Source organism: Cygnus olor, chromosome 9 (assembly GCF_009769625.2).
Source record: "Cygnus olor isolate bCygOlo1 chromosome 9, bCygOlo1.pri.v2, whole genome shotgun sequence".
In the NCBI taxonomy this organism is placed as follows: domain Eukaryota; kingdom Metazoa; phylum Chordata; class Aves; order Anseriformes; family Anatidae; genus Cygnus; species Cygnus olor.
In genome coordinates this window covers 19,228,312-19,244,037 of record NC_049177.1, presented here as the reverse complement: position 1 = coordinate 19,244,037, position 15,726 = coordinate 19,228,312, and the positions used below count along the sequence as shown (strand labels likewise).

At 45.5% G+C, this 15,726-nt stretch overlaps 1 protein-coding gene across 2 annotated transcripts; it reads right to left on the bottom strand.

Annotated features, from left to right (window-relative positions):
- Positions 1-455: 455 nt before the first annotated feature.
- Positions 456-15,442, bottom strand: ZMAT3 (zinc finger matrin-type 3). 2 transcript variants are annotated; one of them, XM_040566849.1, is made up of 6 exons: positions 14,550-14,689; positions 10,146-10,471; positions 8,551-8,670; positions 6,827-6,993; positions 6,614-6,714; positions 456-5,618 (listed from the first exon to the last, which is right to left on the bottom strand). In XM_040566849.1, the coding sequence occupies exons 2-6, from the start codon at positions 10,413-10,415 to the stop codon at positions 5,407-5,409; spliced, it is 870 nt and encodes a 289-aa protein (XP_040422783.1). In that variant the 5' UTR covers positions 10,416-10,471; positions 14,550-14,689; the 3' UTR covers positions 456-5,406. The 2 variants fall into 2 exon arrangements, with proteins under 2 accessions (XP_040422783.1, XP_040422784.1); XM_040566850.1 differs by lacking the exon at positions 14,550-14,689 and adding an exon at positions 15,084-15,442 and having other exon boundaries at positions 946-5,618; positions 10,146-13,064.
- Positions 15,443-15,726: the final 284 nt, after the last annotated feature.

The following is a 15,726-nucleotide window of genomic DNA, read 5'->3' as shown; positions in this document are numbered from 1 at the left end:
CTAGAGCCCTCAAGTAATGAAAGTGGAAAAGAGCATACTGGCAAAAAAATGTGCAAATACAAGTATCAGGCTCAGCCTGTCCCCACATTTTAACAGTTAAGAGTTGCAAGTCCATGGTTCAGCCTGGGGCTGTTCCAGAGCTTGTGATGTCTACTCTAGGGGAAAGTACAGCATGAAAAAGATCCTTCCCATACCTACTAGTTCGCGTCTCAACCCTCCTGAAACCAACGCAGCTCAGGGGGAGACCTCAGCCCTCAGCTGGCTTTCAGTAACAGTTGAAAGTACCCTGACCCCCCTGCAGAGTAACAGCTCCTGCACAAGGCCGTACTCCTTTATCAGTGTATTAAAACATATTACTCACGTAGCTCCATCTCAATGCTAGGCTGAAATCAATTCAGTCATGCATAGTCCAGCCATATCACAAGCAGCAGCAAAACCAAACACTAAGGCTGTACAACGATAAGAGCAAGATGATTTATTATATATTGAACAAAAAAAATCAGTTTCATCAACTATTCCCTCAGGGGGATCAGTACAACATAAACAAAAGAAGGACAAATGTAGAAAACCAACCTGACAAGGCAGCTCTAGATGAAACACATTCAAAGCACTTGCAAATGATGTTGCTGGACAGATGCAGAAGGAAATTAAATCAAGTCATTCCTCCCCTGCAAAATACAGACTGAAAACCGATTTTATTAAAAAAAAATAAAAATAAAAATCCACAGTCCTGCCTGTATCTGCAGATACTTTAGATAAAAAGATAAAGATTTTAATCGTGATACTTTTTTAAAGGAGAGATTCCCCAAACTACTGTTTGACCACATTTATTTGCAAGTGGATTTTATCTTCACTTTCAACTTCATGAAAACAGTAAAGAAACTGGCCCAGCTCAAAACAGGAGCTTAGCCACTAACTTCAAAGAAACCAGGTCCATTCTTTTTCTTTGTCTGTTAATCCTTTAGAAACCCTGACATTTGGTTTTCCATAATTGGCAACAGATGTCCTTCTCATCCAGAGCATCCTTGTATGCATGGTTGTAAAATTAAAAAAAAAAAAAAAAAAGCACATGAGAAAACATCAGCAGTATGAAATTCCTGAAGGGTTTCATGGCTTGCTCCTAGTCGGCTAAAGTCAACGTACTTCAAACTATTTTAGATGGAGCAGGACCAAATCCTTACAGAACAAGATACACATTCCTCAAAAAAAAAAAGCATAACCTTAAGAGTTTTGTAACCCAAACACAGAAGTAAAAGACACAGTTTTTAGCAATGTATTTTCCCTGGCCCTAGCCAACATAATATATTTAGCTAGGGTATTTCATTTACTCCAGACTTGGGCAAGATTTCCATTGGTTACAGCAAGAGCATTACTTAAGTAATGTAGCAAAAGGACTTCATGCATTAGTAAGCCAAAATATGAACCCGTGCCATGGCGATTGCTTTCCCTTCGAATGCCCTATAATGAGCACCTAGAAAAGGAAAAAAGACAAGAAGCCTTATAGAAAAAAATGTGTTTTGTTACACTGATGACCATTGTAAGCAACTCCACAGAAGTCTTCAGGGTTCTTTTTGATGTATACCAAAAAAAGCAAAAAGTCAAAAATAGAGCAACGTTAGGCAAGATTCTAACACGTTTTCCCATTAGTGCAGAATGCGAAATGACAGCTAATGCAGCTTGCTTAATACAAACAAAATAGTATCATTTTCATACTTCTCACAAATACATGGATTCCACAGTTTACTTCCTTGCCTTAAAAGAAATGCTTAAATGTAGTACAAACTTCACGTGTCTCTAAAAATATCATCCCAAGTTACCAAAGGAACCACTGGAGGGGGAAAAAAAACAAAGAAAAAAAAACCCTTCAAATGGACATTTAAGAAAGAGCTGCATGGAAATTCCAAATTTGTTTGGCATGAAAAGGAACAAAGAAAATCTGTAGGTTGTGTTGGTTTTTGTTTGTGGTTTTTTTTTTAGGGGGGCAAGGTTTTTGCATCAAGGGAAAGAAAAAAAATACATAACATGGGAGGGAAAACATTTTCACAAATACAATAAATATCATTTCTGATCCAAAAGCAAAGTGCGATGTAGAGTTTTCTATTCAAACAAAAACAACCTACATAATAATGCCTTAAATATCAACAAGTCAATTAGTGGTCAGCGCAGTAAAATAAATATGAACACATTGATTTATATTTTGTTTCTAGCAGCAAAGGTCATTAACCTACTGGCCAACGTGACAGTTTCACAGAAGTCCTATTTCTTGAGTTTGGTACTTTGACTAACTTGAGAAAAAGATTGACTGAGTCTGGAAAACGGTACTACAGCTGTATGCTATTCTCCCCGTCCCACCTATGACTAATAGGATTTTGCCAGGACATGTTTTCAATATGCCTTCTGACTGCTGATTTGGAGAACAGCTCTCACGAAAAAATAAAATCAGGATCCACCCTGCTTCTCATGCTGAAAAGTATGAGTTTGGATTGGCCCGAACCCTACAGATATTAGAGAGGTGAGGTGTTTTCTCTTTGTAGTCAACAATTTTCTGTGCTGGAGGGAGAGTGGGAAGAACACAAACCATTAAGCAGTGCTGGAAAGGGAGAGGCAAGCTTTGGTCACTCGCAGAGAAGGGCCACAACAGAGGGCTGGGGCAAAGCAATTAATCCTCAGCTGCTTTCCTCCCGCTTAGCAAACCCGTCCTTCTCCTGCCGCTGGGATCCCACTACCTGCTTTGCGCCTGCTACACAACCCGCCGCTTTGAAATTCTCAGGATGACGACACTCACTGCTTGCTTTCCTGTGAAAAACCAAACCAGCTAGGTGTCTCTGTTCAGGGGAGACTCGAGCCATTCCTCAAAACCAGACTCACTTGCAGGGGAGCAGCCCGCAAGCTCAGCCATCCGCACCCCACGCGCTGCCTCCTGAATGTGGGAAAATACCATGCTTTAATTTACAGCAAGAGGGACGTTTAACCACAATGCAGGGACCATGCTGGTCAAACACACTTGTGGTATGGCTCACCCAGCTCCTTCTGTTCCTTCGCAGTGGTGTCAGACTAGGAAAAAAAAGACAGAACACAAAGAGAAAAACAGCCCTTTGACTGCAAAGGATGGGGGGTAAAGGCTGACGGGAGACTTTTGCAAGGGGAATGGTCTTCAAGGTTGCAAAGAAGGTGAGCCAGGGGCAGGACAGCACTGTAGAAACAGACTTAGAGGCTGTGAAAACTGCCCTGTGAGTGCTTTTCAACCTGGACACCTGTTCTCCTTCCTACCTTCTAATGTGCTCCAGTGCACAAAGCCCACAAAATTGGGCTTTGCACAATGGAGGAGAGGGAATCCCATTCAAAATGGTGTCCATTGCCCTGCCCGTATTCATGTAGCAAGAATCAGCCTGGAACGATGCAGAGGGTTGCTTTTTTTTTCTTTTTGCGAGAGCTCACCCTACCTGGATTTAGGAAGGCTGGGTTAAGGTTGCATGGATAGCTCACGCTCAGGTAGGTAGAGAGAACAATACACAGTTTCCGGGGAGCAGCCTTCTCTTTTGAGCAGCCAAGTGAGACAAGCCTTTTTGAAGTGGACTAGAAAGATTATTAAAAACTATCTGGATTTTTTGTTTGTTGAGTCATTTTTCTTTTTTTAAGGCAAGCAGAAAATCCTTCTGGAATGCAAGAAGCAGGATCAGAATGGCAAAAACAGGTTGGGGGTGGAGAAGGGGAAGAATGGGCAGGGTTACCTTCAACATCATGCACTAGGTACAATTTATCCCTGGTAAAATGCTACTGAAACCAATGGAGCTGCATCTAATTCAATCCGCCTAAAGAGGAGCGAGAGTCAAGGCATGATGCTTCCTCTACTCCCTCCCTGCACCTGCCACTGAAGTCGATGAAGCTATACCAGCGTACAGCTATAGCAGCACAGTGGGAATCAGGTCCAGGAGAGGTTAGCTACACGCTGCACTTGCCACTGGAGCCAATGCTATAGAAAAACTGTGAACTGGATTCCAGTCACAGCTTCACATCTACCTAAATGAGTAGAAAAATGTCAGCCCTACTTCTGTTCTTTATCCCCTTTCCACTTCCACTGAGGAACACCAAAACAGACACACACCCTTTGTTGACATTTACAAAGTTGATTAACAAGTTTCATGAATACTTCTGCATGGCCAAAAAGCTCTTATTCCAACAATCATTACCCCTGACATTTACATCCTACCTAACTTTGGATTTTTATGGTCCCTAAAACAGTGAAGTTCACATCAAGGAATGGAATCAAAACCCAGTTTGAGATGGGAACAGAAAGCGGGGAAAAAGTTTATCCAATATTGGTAGCCCCAGTTCAAAGGAACATTTTACCTCTCTTCTTTAACACCCAGTGGGCTTTGTCGAGGGAATGGCATGGAAGTGGGACACACTGACATCTGCTTCCCAGGGTCCTGGCAGCCCTGTTCTCCCAAGGAATAGAGCTGTGCACCAAACACTAACACTCACTCTCTTCTACATCACTATGCAAAGAAATTACAGCCGACAGCTCCTTGCAACCTACCCCTAACCCTACCCTGGCTAACGTGGGATCAGAGCACAGCACATCTCACCTGAGCAGGTTTGCTTTTCGATTCACTGCATTAAGTCACTGAAACCCCCACAGGCTCTCTTCAGGGAGATGAGCTACACCCACGGTGCATTAAGGTACCCAGCCAACAATGCCAAAAATCCATTTTCATTGTTAACTGTTTGGTAGAAGAACATTTCTGGATGTGGCTTACCAGCTGGCATCTACTGTCAGATCTTCAGAATGAAATCTGCATCACAGAGAAATGGGTAAGAGGCAAGACCCTCCAAGATGGTGAGGTGTGCGTAGCCTTTTTACAGGCATGTGGAAAGAACTTACTGCAGGCTGTAATGAGGGCCACAAGCAGCAATTTGTGGACAAGTACACCCCTAACTCGGACATTCACAGGCCCCATTCCTACCCCTCTTTTACAAGCTGCCCAGAGATTCACTCTGCTGTAGGGAGACATTCGGTAGCACTGCTCTGTGGCACACAAAGAGGGGAGCAGGCTTTGCACATGGCTCACCTGCGTGGTGGAACCACAGAAGTTCCCAGCACTTCTTGGTCTTTGCATGTTCATGCAGAAGGCCGGGGAGAAGACAAAGTCCCCCCAGCCACTCAACACAACGAAGAGCCTTAGATAACTAGCAAACAAACATCAAAAACACTTCATGTCCTGCACAGCGTCATCCTGCCAACTATGACAGAAAAAAAATCTAACCATACCATTAAGTTTGCAGGTGTTACATGTATAGCTCGAGAGCATGCTCCTATCAAATGGAGCACAAAGCAGGGCATGTGGCAAACAGCAGGCGAGAGACAAGCTGCTCTATTTGCAAACTACTACCGAGGGCGGCGCGTCATTGTACATAGCCTAGGTTCTCCATTTCATTTCTGTACCGCTGTTCGGACACCTTGCTTTTATGCTGTTTGCTTTCTAAGTGCTGCCTGAACTCCATCTCCTCGCTGGCCCCGGCGTTGCACATGGAGCAGTAGAACTGGCCGCTGGGGGTGACACACATGGCCAAATCCCGAGGAATCCTCTGCCGTGAGCGGGGATTGAAGTAGGGACCTGAGGAAACATCCGAAAAGCTTATTTATCTACAAAAAGAAAAGCTTGACACCGCTCACTGACAACTTCCAAGTCTGACAAATATTTAAAAAGCAGCCGAAGATCAGCTTCTTTAACTGATAAGAGTGAATTCATTTTTCCATGACTTCTCCACTGAGATCCAGACTTACAGGGAGCATTGCACACAGGGCAGCAGTACTCACAGGTATTTTCCAAAGCGGGAGAGTGGACCTAGCGCCCCAGTTTTATGAAGAATCAATAGAGTCTTAGAATATTAGGAGTCCAACTATTTAAGTAATGAGCCAATTATTTTTCATAAACCATCCAATTCCAGAATAGAGCAGTCTTTTGATTAGAATAACCTGCCTATCTCAGTTTAAAATTATCACAAAATGATTTTTAATAGAATTTTAAGAGACTTACCTTTTTCCAAATGACAGTGGTTAGAATGACAGGATTAAACCAAGCTTCACCAGGAAGCAGGGTTTCAGCTAACATGCTCGTAACATAACTTAAAATGAAAAAGAGAAAGAGATGCTGGGCTGGACACTATAAAACATGCTTTAAATTATAGTAAAGAGGCAAAGTTAGTATCTAACGCCTGAGGATGGGCTCTTGGAGGGAGGCTAACGTGCTCTCTCGTTCAGGACAGAGGAGTGCACCTACAGGTTGATATGCTACAGGAGGAGTCAAAGCACCTGGCCACTGGCCAAGGAAATAAAGCAGGAAAATTGTCTCCACTCAGAGCAGCCTTACAGACAGGCAGATGGTAAATTAAGTTACAAACAGAGAAACCAAACTAACAAGCAGGCTGACGGAACAAAGTAACTTTAGCAGCTGGGAAGATAGATGCAGACATGAAGGATCAGAGCTAGAACCAGCTCCTTTCACAACCTGTCTCCGCTAGAAAAGAGCTCAGAAACAGAAGAAAAACTGCTTAGTATTAGCATTATAATTCCAACTACAGACTTAAACAGATCCAAGCTCCCGATTACCTGTGTTGTTTTGAACTGTATACATATTTCTTCTGTTCTGCATCATCTTATATTCATTCCCTTCTTTCCTTGTCCTCCGTTTGCCTAGTTCCGATGCATCCCTGAAGATTAAACAGATATGAACAGCTACAATTCAGAGTTTTCTGAGTAAAACGACTGCCAGAGACACTGCCACATGCTTTCAGCCTGAGCGTGAAGTTGAACAATACCTACGAGAATGAATTATTCTGTGCTTCTGCAAGACGTAGCCGTTTGGCATGATTTTTCCCTTGGTAGTGAGCCTGTGCCACAGCCGGAGAACTAAACGAGGCATCACAAAGCTTGCAGTAATCATTCTCTGTGGCCAAGATCACTCGGCCACCTGGTTTACTGGATCCCATCTAGCAGCAAAGGGAGAGACAGCATGTGAAACACAGGAAGGTTAAATCTCTGAAAGCCTTGAATCACAGGGACTGAGACCAGTAGCGTGTTTGTCAGAGCGCTGGAATTAGACCGTATGGGTTAGGACATTCTCGGTGCTCCCCAAACTGTTCTTACAAGGAGAACTTAGTTTTCTCTGCCTCATCCTTCCAGAGAACCCGAAAATTCCCTGAGATATACGCAATTAATAGTGACTTTCATACCGAGGAAGGCTCACACTCCCAGAAATGTAACAGTGCTCCTCTCTCCTGTTTCCAGCGTACCCCATCTCTTCACAGTTCCCCGACCACACTAGGAGACACAGGCAATAGCAGAGTTGTCAAACCTCTGAACCTTACCCTTCAGGTATGAGGACACCTGGACCATGATTTCCGAAGAAGGACCCGGCCGTTTGATTGGTACCCTGCCTTTCCAGTCAGCCAGGCACGCTGACTGGGGCAGCAACCAGCTCTCCTCAGTGTTTGTGTGTCATCTAGACAAAAGCGCTCTGCAAACAGCACAGCGGCAGTGATTCACACGGCCCTGTCACTGCAGCACTTGCCAAGTCCAGTCTCTTTTGAAACTGCAAGCTTACAGACACACACACACACAATTCTGACTCATGAGTTACAACACGAATCCTCGTACAGCCCCAAAGCGGCCTTTTTATTGCTGTGGACCATTCTCTCCAGTGCAAGAAGCATCAGACACCCTAGCGGGTGCATCACCCGCATCCCACTACCTAGGACAGGACCCAAAGCCCTCTCGAGACCTTGATTCAGTTCCCTGAGCCGCAAAGTCATTTTACACGGGACTGAGTCTCCCTCTGGCGGCTCCAACAGCACATGTAGCAACCTGCCACTTACTGCAAATGCTTTTTGCTTTTGTACAGACAACAGAGACAAATGTTTTTGGAGGTGGCAGGCACAGCTTTGATCCCTGCAGCCCAGCTGTGGTTCCCTGCACATTCACGTGCAAGAGACAGGTTAGCTGCTACACCCCACAGCAATCAGAAGTGAACTCTACAAGCAAAAGTAAAAAATCATCTCTTTTGCTTCTAATGTGCCTGAGATCGAATGAATCTGGATCACAGAGAGACCCATCCATCCACTCACCCTACACACAGGAACAACCACTGCAAAAGGAGCAACAAAAGAGGAATTAGACAACAGCCCTGGGCAATGGGTGCAGGAGCACCTAAGCACTTTTTCCATGTTTGCTTCACTCACGCAATGGAGGAATGATTGTGCAGGGTGGATGCCACACCCTCATGTCCAAGTGCTGCTCTGAAAATGCTGTTTTACACCTGCTTTTAAACAACTTTAATCAGCAGCACATCAAAGTTCCATAGTCAGTATCTGCTTCTTCAGAGGAAAGCAAACAGCTCACAACAAGCCACGTCCACCTTCCTGTGCCATCAAGAGGAAAATTCTTTCCAAACTCTTGCATTAATTCTCCAGGTGTGAGATCTGGTTATCCTTATTGGGGGTTAGGTCAGAAGCAAGCGGCATGATCTCAGTCACCTTCCCATGCCTTACCTGAGCTGGAAGGGAGACAACCTGAGGCGGGGCAGTCTCAACTGCATTACTCATCCTGGCAGGTGCCGGACAGCTATTGGCAGCATAGTAATTTCGGAGTTTCTTACTATGGTTTTTACCCTGGAAAGAGAACTAGAATTAAACACTGTCCCAATAATAGAATCTTACACTGAAAGCAAGCAGAGCCAGAGACAGAAAGGAAAAAGCGGCCATGAAGATGGCACCTCAGGTAAATGAGCTGTCACTTGGAAAACAGCAGCTCTGATTTTAGGAGATGCTGGCATCCCTCCCTTTTCTCCAAAATGTTCATCAGCTAGCATTTTAGGCCTAATTTTCAACCCATCTTCTGAAACCCGTAAGGTTACAATTAGTTCATCAATCTGTTTCCATTTCATCTAAAACAGTATTTTGTATTTTAGACATAGAGCGTTAACTGCTTTACATAGTTTTCTTCATAAGCCTGAACACATGCAAACATACACCTTTCTTTTCATGAGATTTCAAGCATGATTTCAAACATGGGACTGAATTTCTAAAAAAAACTTCTGCCTCATATTTCATTTTCTCTTGGAAAATATGTGTTGTAGTTCTTTTTGGTGTTTCAAAAATTTGAGAGAGGTATATGAGAGTATGTATGTGTCTTGCTATATATCCAAAATACATATGTATAAACACAGGTTACAACTTTTTAACTGTAACTTTTGTCCCCTCATGACAGAAATACTGCAGAAATCAGATGTTAAATTGTAACACTAATTCAACCTACCCCTTCAATGTTGGGACAGCACTTTTTCAGGGCCAACAGCAAACCTGAGGTCTGGGCCTGGTGTCCTAAGGATATGGACAGCCACTCTCTTGTGCTTGCTGGTGAAGAAAGTTACTGTCTCCACACCTCACACCAATACACTAGGCAGACAGGCTACCAGTAGAATGGAGTGATGTAAGACCACAATGTATTCAATGTCAGCAAAGAAACATATGCAAACAGTCCCTAACCTATTTCAGACTAACCAACCAGACCAGCTTAAGAAAATTTTATTTGTTCTAAGCTGACCCAGCTGGTGCTGTCCAAAGCAGATGAGAGTTTAAATAAATAGCCCTTCCAGCAGACCAGTGGTGCACACAGCCTTGGGAAAGTGCTCATCACTGCCTCATGGCAGCAGCCTCCTTTCCTAAAGACACAACCAGATCCAGCAGAAAACATCTATCCAGGCCTTACAAAATCATGCTTGTGGAAACAGAAGTTCAATTTTATTGGTAGGGTGCAGAGGTGGAAAAGAGGTCACATAAAACAAAGGAAAAGGACATGTCTGCCTTTCCAGCCAGGCCATCTTGTAGTACTTCTTTGTCCCTGTGGGCAAAGACTTTGAAGGCGGTCCCATGATGGCACCTTAAACGAAAGCTCTAGCTGTAGCAGAGGTAGCTTAGATGAGCTAACTCAAACGAAGCTGCTAGTGTGCAGCCACCTCAAAACAGCGCTCGAAACCCACTGGAGCAGCTGAATTAGTCCTCAGGCATTAACTCATGCTGAGCTCTGTGCTACCACAGCTGCGCTACCGCTACACTCAAGCTGTGCCCCCCGCTGCTCTGCTTACCTGGTAATGAGCCTGGGCTTGTTGTGCTGAATTCAGGGTGACATTGCAAAGCTTACAGCACAGAGGCTTACATAGTTCCTCCAGCATAGGGTCCTGCTCCACCACCTTTGCAAGCTCTTCGTCTTGTGTGTGGTGAAGGGAAGGCCCCAGTCCAAGAGGTTTGGGTGGGGACAGCGGTGACGTGGCTCTGGGCCTTGTAGCCACTGACATAGGAAGAGATGGAGGCTTCTCAGGATGAGGAAGAAGTCCTGCTTGCTGTAAAAGAATCATTGGCCAGGAAGACTGTGGGCATGCTACGTCTGAAGGATGAGGAGTCCTCTTCAGATCTAGACCAGAGAAACACAACTGCTGAAACACATCATACTAACAGGAACAGCGACAACCCAGGGGATACCTTCTGCAACTTCTCTGCCTCTCCTTTATGCCTTTTCACAATGCCAAGCAGGTATAAAGGCAACTTGTATCACTCACAGGAACAGCAGCATCCCAGATAACCAGAGAAAGATTAAGAAATTATGAATACAAAAAGAGGACCGAAGCCTGAAGTATAGCTTTTAGTACCCTGTGGCACATTCCTGGAGGTGTGAAGATTCCTAAGAGCTCACAGTACCTGACCCAGAGCCAAACCCTGCCCCAGCATGCCCACCCAACTACTCCGTGACTGCTAGAAGATGCGACCTCCAACACGCACAGCACATAAAGCTGCAGTATCAGAGGGATACAACTGCTAACAGAGGGATACAACCGTCAGCCACGTCCTTTTCTGACAGCCTAAGGAGAAGCTTACGCTCTAAGGCCTAAACAAATACTGCGATTTATTACCACTACTTGATGACTTAAAAAGAAAAAGAACACAAATATTTCAAAGAAGATTTGTTTTACATAGACAGATATAGAAAACATCTACACACAGAATACACCCCCCAAATACTCACAAAGACCTTCCTGAGGAAAAGTATTCTAAAGTTAACTTTTCTCATGTAACTCAACCAAAAGCAGAGGAGTACTAAGTGACTCGAGAACACCTTGCTGTACCCAGCCATCCCCCAACAGTTCTCTTCCCAGCTCTTCCATGGTCTTGTTGAATGACCTTGAGCTATTCCTCTGCATTTCCTTTACTAACTACAACCTATGCAACATTTAAAGCTGTATCTTCTTCTGCAAGAATAGAGAGCTTATCCCATATTAACCTTTATTCAATTATTTCTCAGTTAATTCAAGTTCTTAGAACTAGCCCTACATTTCCAACAAGGGGTTCTCTCAGGCTTATTTAATTAAAGTTTATAAATCATATCTAAAGCCCGGGATGAACATTCCCAGAATAATGTGGAGCAGCGATACTATAAATCAAGGCACAGCTACTTCTGTTAATGTCTTATTAGCTTCTTATCATAACAAATCCTGTTCACTGTTACACTGGGGTAGAGAGAAGCATTATCTTGGGTCTCCACAGATCACTTCCAGCTAAGACTGCATTGGTAGCAACCATGTTTACGCTGTGGGCTTTGTTTGTTTGTTTAAGCAAATAGTGAGCCACATCTACATTTTAAAATTAAGAGGCTTCTGTAAAATTACGGGAAAGGTGGATGAAATGCCACCTAGGAACTTTGACCCTGAGTCACTTTTGAGAACAGAATTTGACTTCAAGGGCATTTAGGAACCTGGAGAAGCAGATAGCATTTATCTAGGATAACTTCTGGGATTTTCAATCTGCTAAAATTAGCAGGAGATAAATACCTTGCTACATTCAAGCTCTGGAAAATCCTAGTTGATGACTGCATTTTTAGATATTCTATTACCTTTGAAAGTCTGGCTCCAGAGAGGTCTATATACTATTAGGGAAAAAAAATAGTTGGACTAAAGCACTCAAGTGACAAAAGCATTTCTGAAATCTTTACCTCTAAAACCAGATTTTTAAATAATACAAGATCGGATAAAGTTCCATTATTATTAGCAACTAAAGGTAAGAAAAAGGAAAAACATAGAAGAAGAAAAGAAAGAGCACACATTATCTTGGGAACAAGCTTTTAAGTTAGTAATATAGCCACGAGAAGTTTCTGTGTTTTTAAATAGCCCTCCGTTGTCAAGACACTGAAATTCCAGAAGAGCATGAACCTAACATGAACCAAAAGGTGACCATAAAAACAAAATCAAAAAGAAGTTTATGAAAACTGATTGAAACATGATAAAATGAAATCCATCATGAAGAAGAGGAAATACAGGAACAGCGTGATGTAAATCATTCATCAGCAGTGTAAATTCTGTACTGTCACCTAACTTCTCTCCAACTTTCAGCATAGGTTTTCCTGGCTAAACAGAACTATGGAAAAAGATTTTGCTATCTTTAGTTTGCTCAACTAGTACTCTGTCTAATCAATTTCAGTGGGGCTATTGATGGAATTAGTTCATATTGTAGATGGTTAAATGGATCATACCACAGGTCTATCAAGGCATTTTACATCAGCTATGCAAGCAGCTAAGCAACACCATCAGAGTTCTGCTTCAATACCATAGTGGGCCTCTTCCTTAAAAAGGGAGTAAACTATAGCTAAATACTTCAGAGAAGAACATAAAGTGATCTACAGTAAATGGCGATCGGAATCCATCCACTTAATTATGCATGAGTGCCTGCTGCATCTTCCATACGTATCTGGCATGGATTTGTCAGGCACAAGATAGGACACTGCTATAGGATATGCATCCACAGGGGAAAAGATATAACGTAATACTCTTAGAAAAATCTTTATTTATAAGGCCATTTATTGTTTCTCAAAGTAAACAGTAGTCTGAAGATAAAATTAAGGCTGCATGGGCAATTTTAGAATTAGAACTTCTTGACTTTGCATATGCAACTCTGATGTTCTTCTCATGGCGATCTTCCATCATTGAAACTGCTCAAATTATGTTCACTTCTTTTGTCTGGATATTATTTAAAGGAAGAAAAAAAAAAGCATTCAAATTCTACATATTTACATGTCCCTTTAACACGTCACTGCTGGTCACTGCAGACACCTGTGCAAAAGTTAACAGGAACACTTTGACTCCTGCTTTCCATTCACATGAAAAGCTGCAAAATTTTTACCCTTACAAAAGAGCAAACGATCAATGAACCTCCCTTCTGAAAGACTTGTGCACATAACGCTGCAGCCCCAGGCAGGGTAAGGACCTGCAGCTCTCCAGGCTGAGTGGGGGAGGCATTCTGCCTCACCACAGCATCTCTTACATCACAGCCATGCCTCCTCCTACATGTTGCACGGGCTAGGACATAATTCCACCCTGTGCCAGTTGTCCGCAGGTGGGTGCAAAGGACAGGTACGCTCCTCTCCTGCTCCTTCAGGTTGGGGCAGCCCAAAGATGGCACCGAAGGAGGAGACTCAGCCTCCTTGCCCTGAGTGCCACAGGGTGGTAGCAGCTAGGTGCTGCTGGTGGAACAGCTAACGGGGAGCATGTCCCCAGCTGTCAGGGGGACAACACAAGTCTGGGGAAGGAATTGATGTGGTCTCAATTCTGAGCAGGCACATACACTATATGACCTTCCTTAGCCATAGATGTAACTCACAATGAGATACCCACACGAAGAGCAGTGTTCTCACTGGAATTAGTTTTAGAAAACTAGTTAGAAATTAAGAAAAACTGTTAGTTTGTTTTTTCCAAGACAGGAAACACTATCTCATAACACTGCCATCACTTAACCTCTTTGCCAGAAAGTTTACCTTTGGCCACCTGCAGAATTTACCCTGAAAGACATGGTCATTTTACAGATTCATGGGATATCCTGAGCTGGAAGGGACCCACAAGGGTCATCAACTCCAACTCCTGGCTGCACGCAGGGCCACCCAAATATCGGAGCATGTGTCTGAGAACGCTCCTTGAACTCCAGCGGGCTCGGTGCCATGAGCACAGCCTGAGGGAGCTTTACAGTGTTGCAGGGATTGAATACAGTGCATTAAAGCAAATGCACACCATACACAGCTCTATGTTAATGCACGGGGCCTGCTGACCCTCTGCTGATGATGATATGTACTGGGGCCCCAGAGACAGCGGGCATTGCCATGTCCTAGCCCAGCAGGGTCTCTGAAGCCACGGTGCCACTGCTGGCATCCTAGCAGGTACCTCTGCAAAGTTGCGTGCCTTGCGGTCTCAGTGGCAGATCCTAAGCAAAAAAAAAAAAAAAATGCCCGGTATCCAGCACCCCGACACAACCGCGAGCTGGGCACTAACGCACGGCACGGATACACAGCCAGCAAACACCCCATAAAACGAGCACAAAAGGAACGCAAGAACAGGCACCGAGCCCCAGAAACACCCGAACCACACCAAAGCCTGCACTGAACCCCCCCCACGCCCCCTGTGCGGGGCCGGGGCCCGGCGCGTCCCGCCCGCCCCCGTTCCCCCGGCACCTACCGCAGCCGGGGCCCGGCGCCCCCGGCCGCCAGCGCCGCTCCGCCCGCACCCGCTGCCGCCCGCCGAGGCCGCCGGAGGCCGGGGCGCCGGGCACGGCCGGGCCCAGCTGCAGGAAGTGACCGCAGCGAGCCGGGGCGGGGACTGCGCATGGGCTGCGGCAGCGGCACCGCTTGGCACGGCTCGGCACGGCACGGCTCGGCTTCGCTTGGCACGGCCCAGCTTGGCTCGCCCCCGCCGTGCAAGGCCTCAGCTCCCGCAGCCCTTCGTTGTCTTCCTCCCGGGGCTGGCATGGGCAGGAGCCGCCCGTGCAGCCAGCAGCCCCGAACCCCTCGTACTTTTGTTTTTTTTTTTGTTTTTTTTTTTGTTTTCCCCCCTTTTTTCGCCCCAGCTCGTTTTGAAGCCGCCCGGTAGAACCGCGAGGTCTTGAGCGTTTTTTTGGTGCTGGTGGATCAAACGTGGCCAAAACTGTTGGAAAGTTGCCCCCGAGGTGTAGCAGCTCAGGCATACCCTGAACTGGGGCCCCCACAACGTTACCTCGTCTTTTTTGGTCACTGCGCCTTCCGTCAGCAGCCAAAATCGCAGTTGAGCCTGCGTTTGTACATATAAACACCTGGGGGTTACTGGTGCCAGCGGTTGCCGAAGAGCGTTACGTTTCCCTTCGAGCCACCGAGGAGCGGCACAGGCTGCACACAGGCAGTCCGGCTGCCATTTTGGGGTACATTCGGCTTTTGTTGGTTTTCTCCCGTTTCTGCCCAACAGGAGACGACAGGGAAGAGCTGAGAAGTCAGACCTGCAGCCAAGGCTCCCTGCAGCCATCTCCCAGCCCCCTGGGGGACCCCACAGCTGGCCACACCACTTGTCACTGGTGTGCTCAGTGCATTGGGACCTGGCCCGGAGCTCCCCAGAACTCCCATACGCCACCTTTCCCGCTGCGGGGACACGTGTCAGCCCCAAAGGGCACGATTCCTCGGGACGCCCCGCTGATCCATCCCGCGGCCCTCACTCACTGTGTGGCGTTGGCTCTGGCCGAGCAGCCCAGCGCTGGGTTTGGAGCCCGAGAAAACCAAACACGATTTAAGCGTTACCACCTTTAATTCCTATTTCCCAACCAAGGGTACTCGCTCGGCACGCTTGCCCCTTTCTAACAGAACCGCCCTGACTCCAGCAGCTCACACAG

Coding starts and splice junctions, on each gene's coding strand:
- ZMAT3 (XM_040566850.1), bottom strand. CDS start 10,415: ATGATTCTTTTACAGCAAGCAGGACTTCTTCCTCATCCTGAGAAGCCT. Junction 6,715..6,826: donor GCACAGAATAATTCATTCTC/GTAGGTATTGTT, acceptor TTTAATCTTCAG/GGATGCATCGGAACTAGGCA. Junction 5,619..6,613: donor TACAGTTCAAAACAACACAG/GTAATCGGGAGC, acceptor ATGTTTCCTCAG/GTCCCTACTTCAATCCCCGC.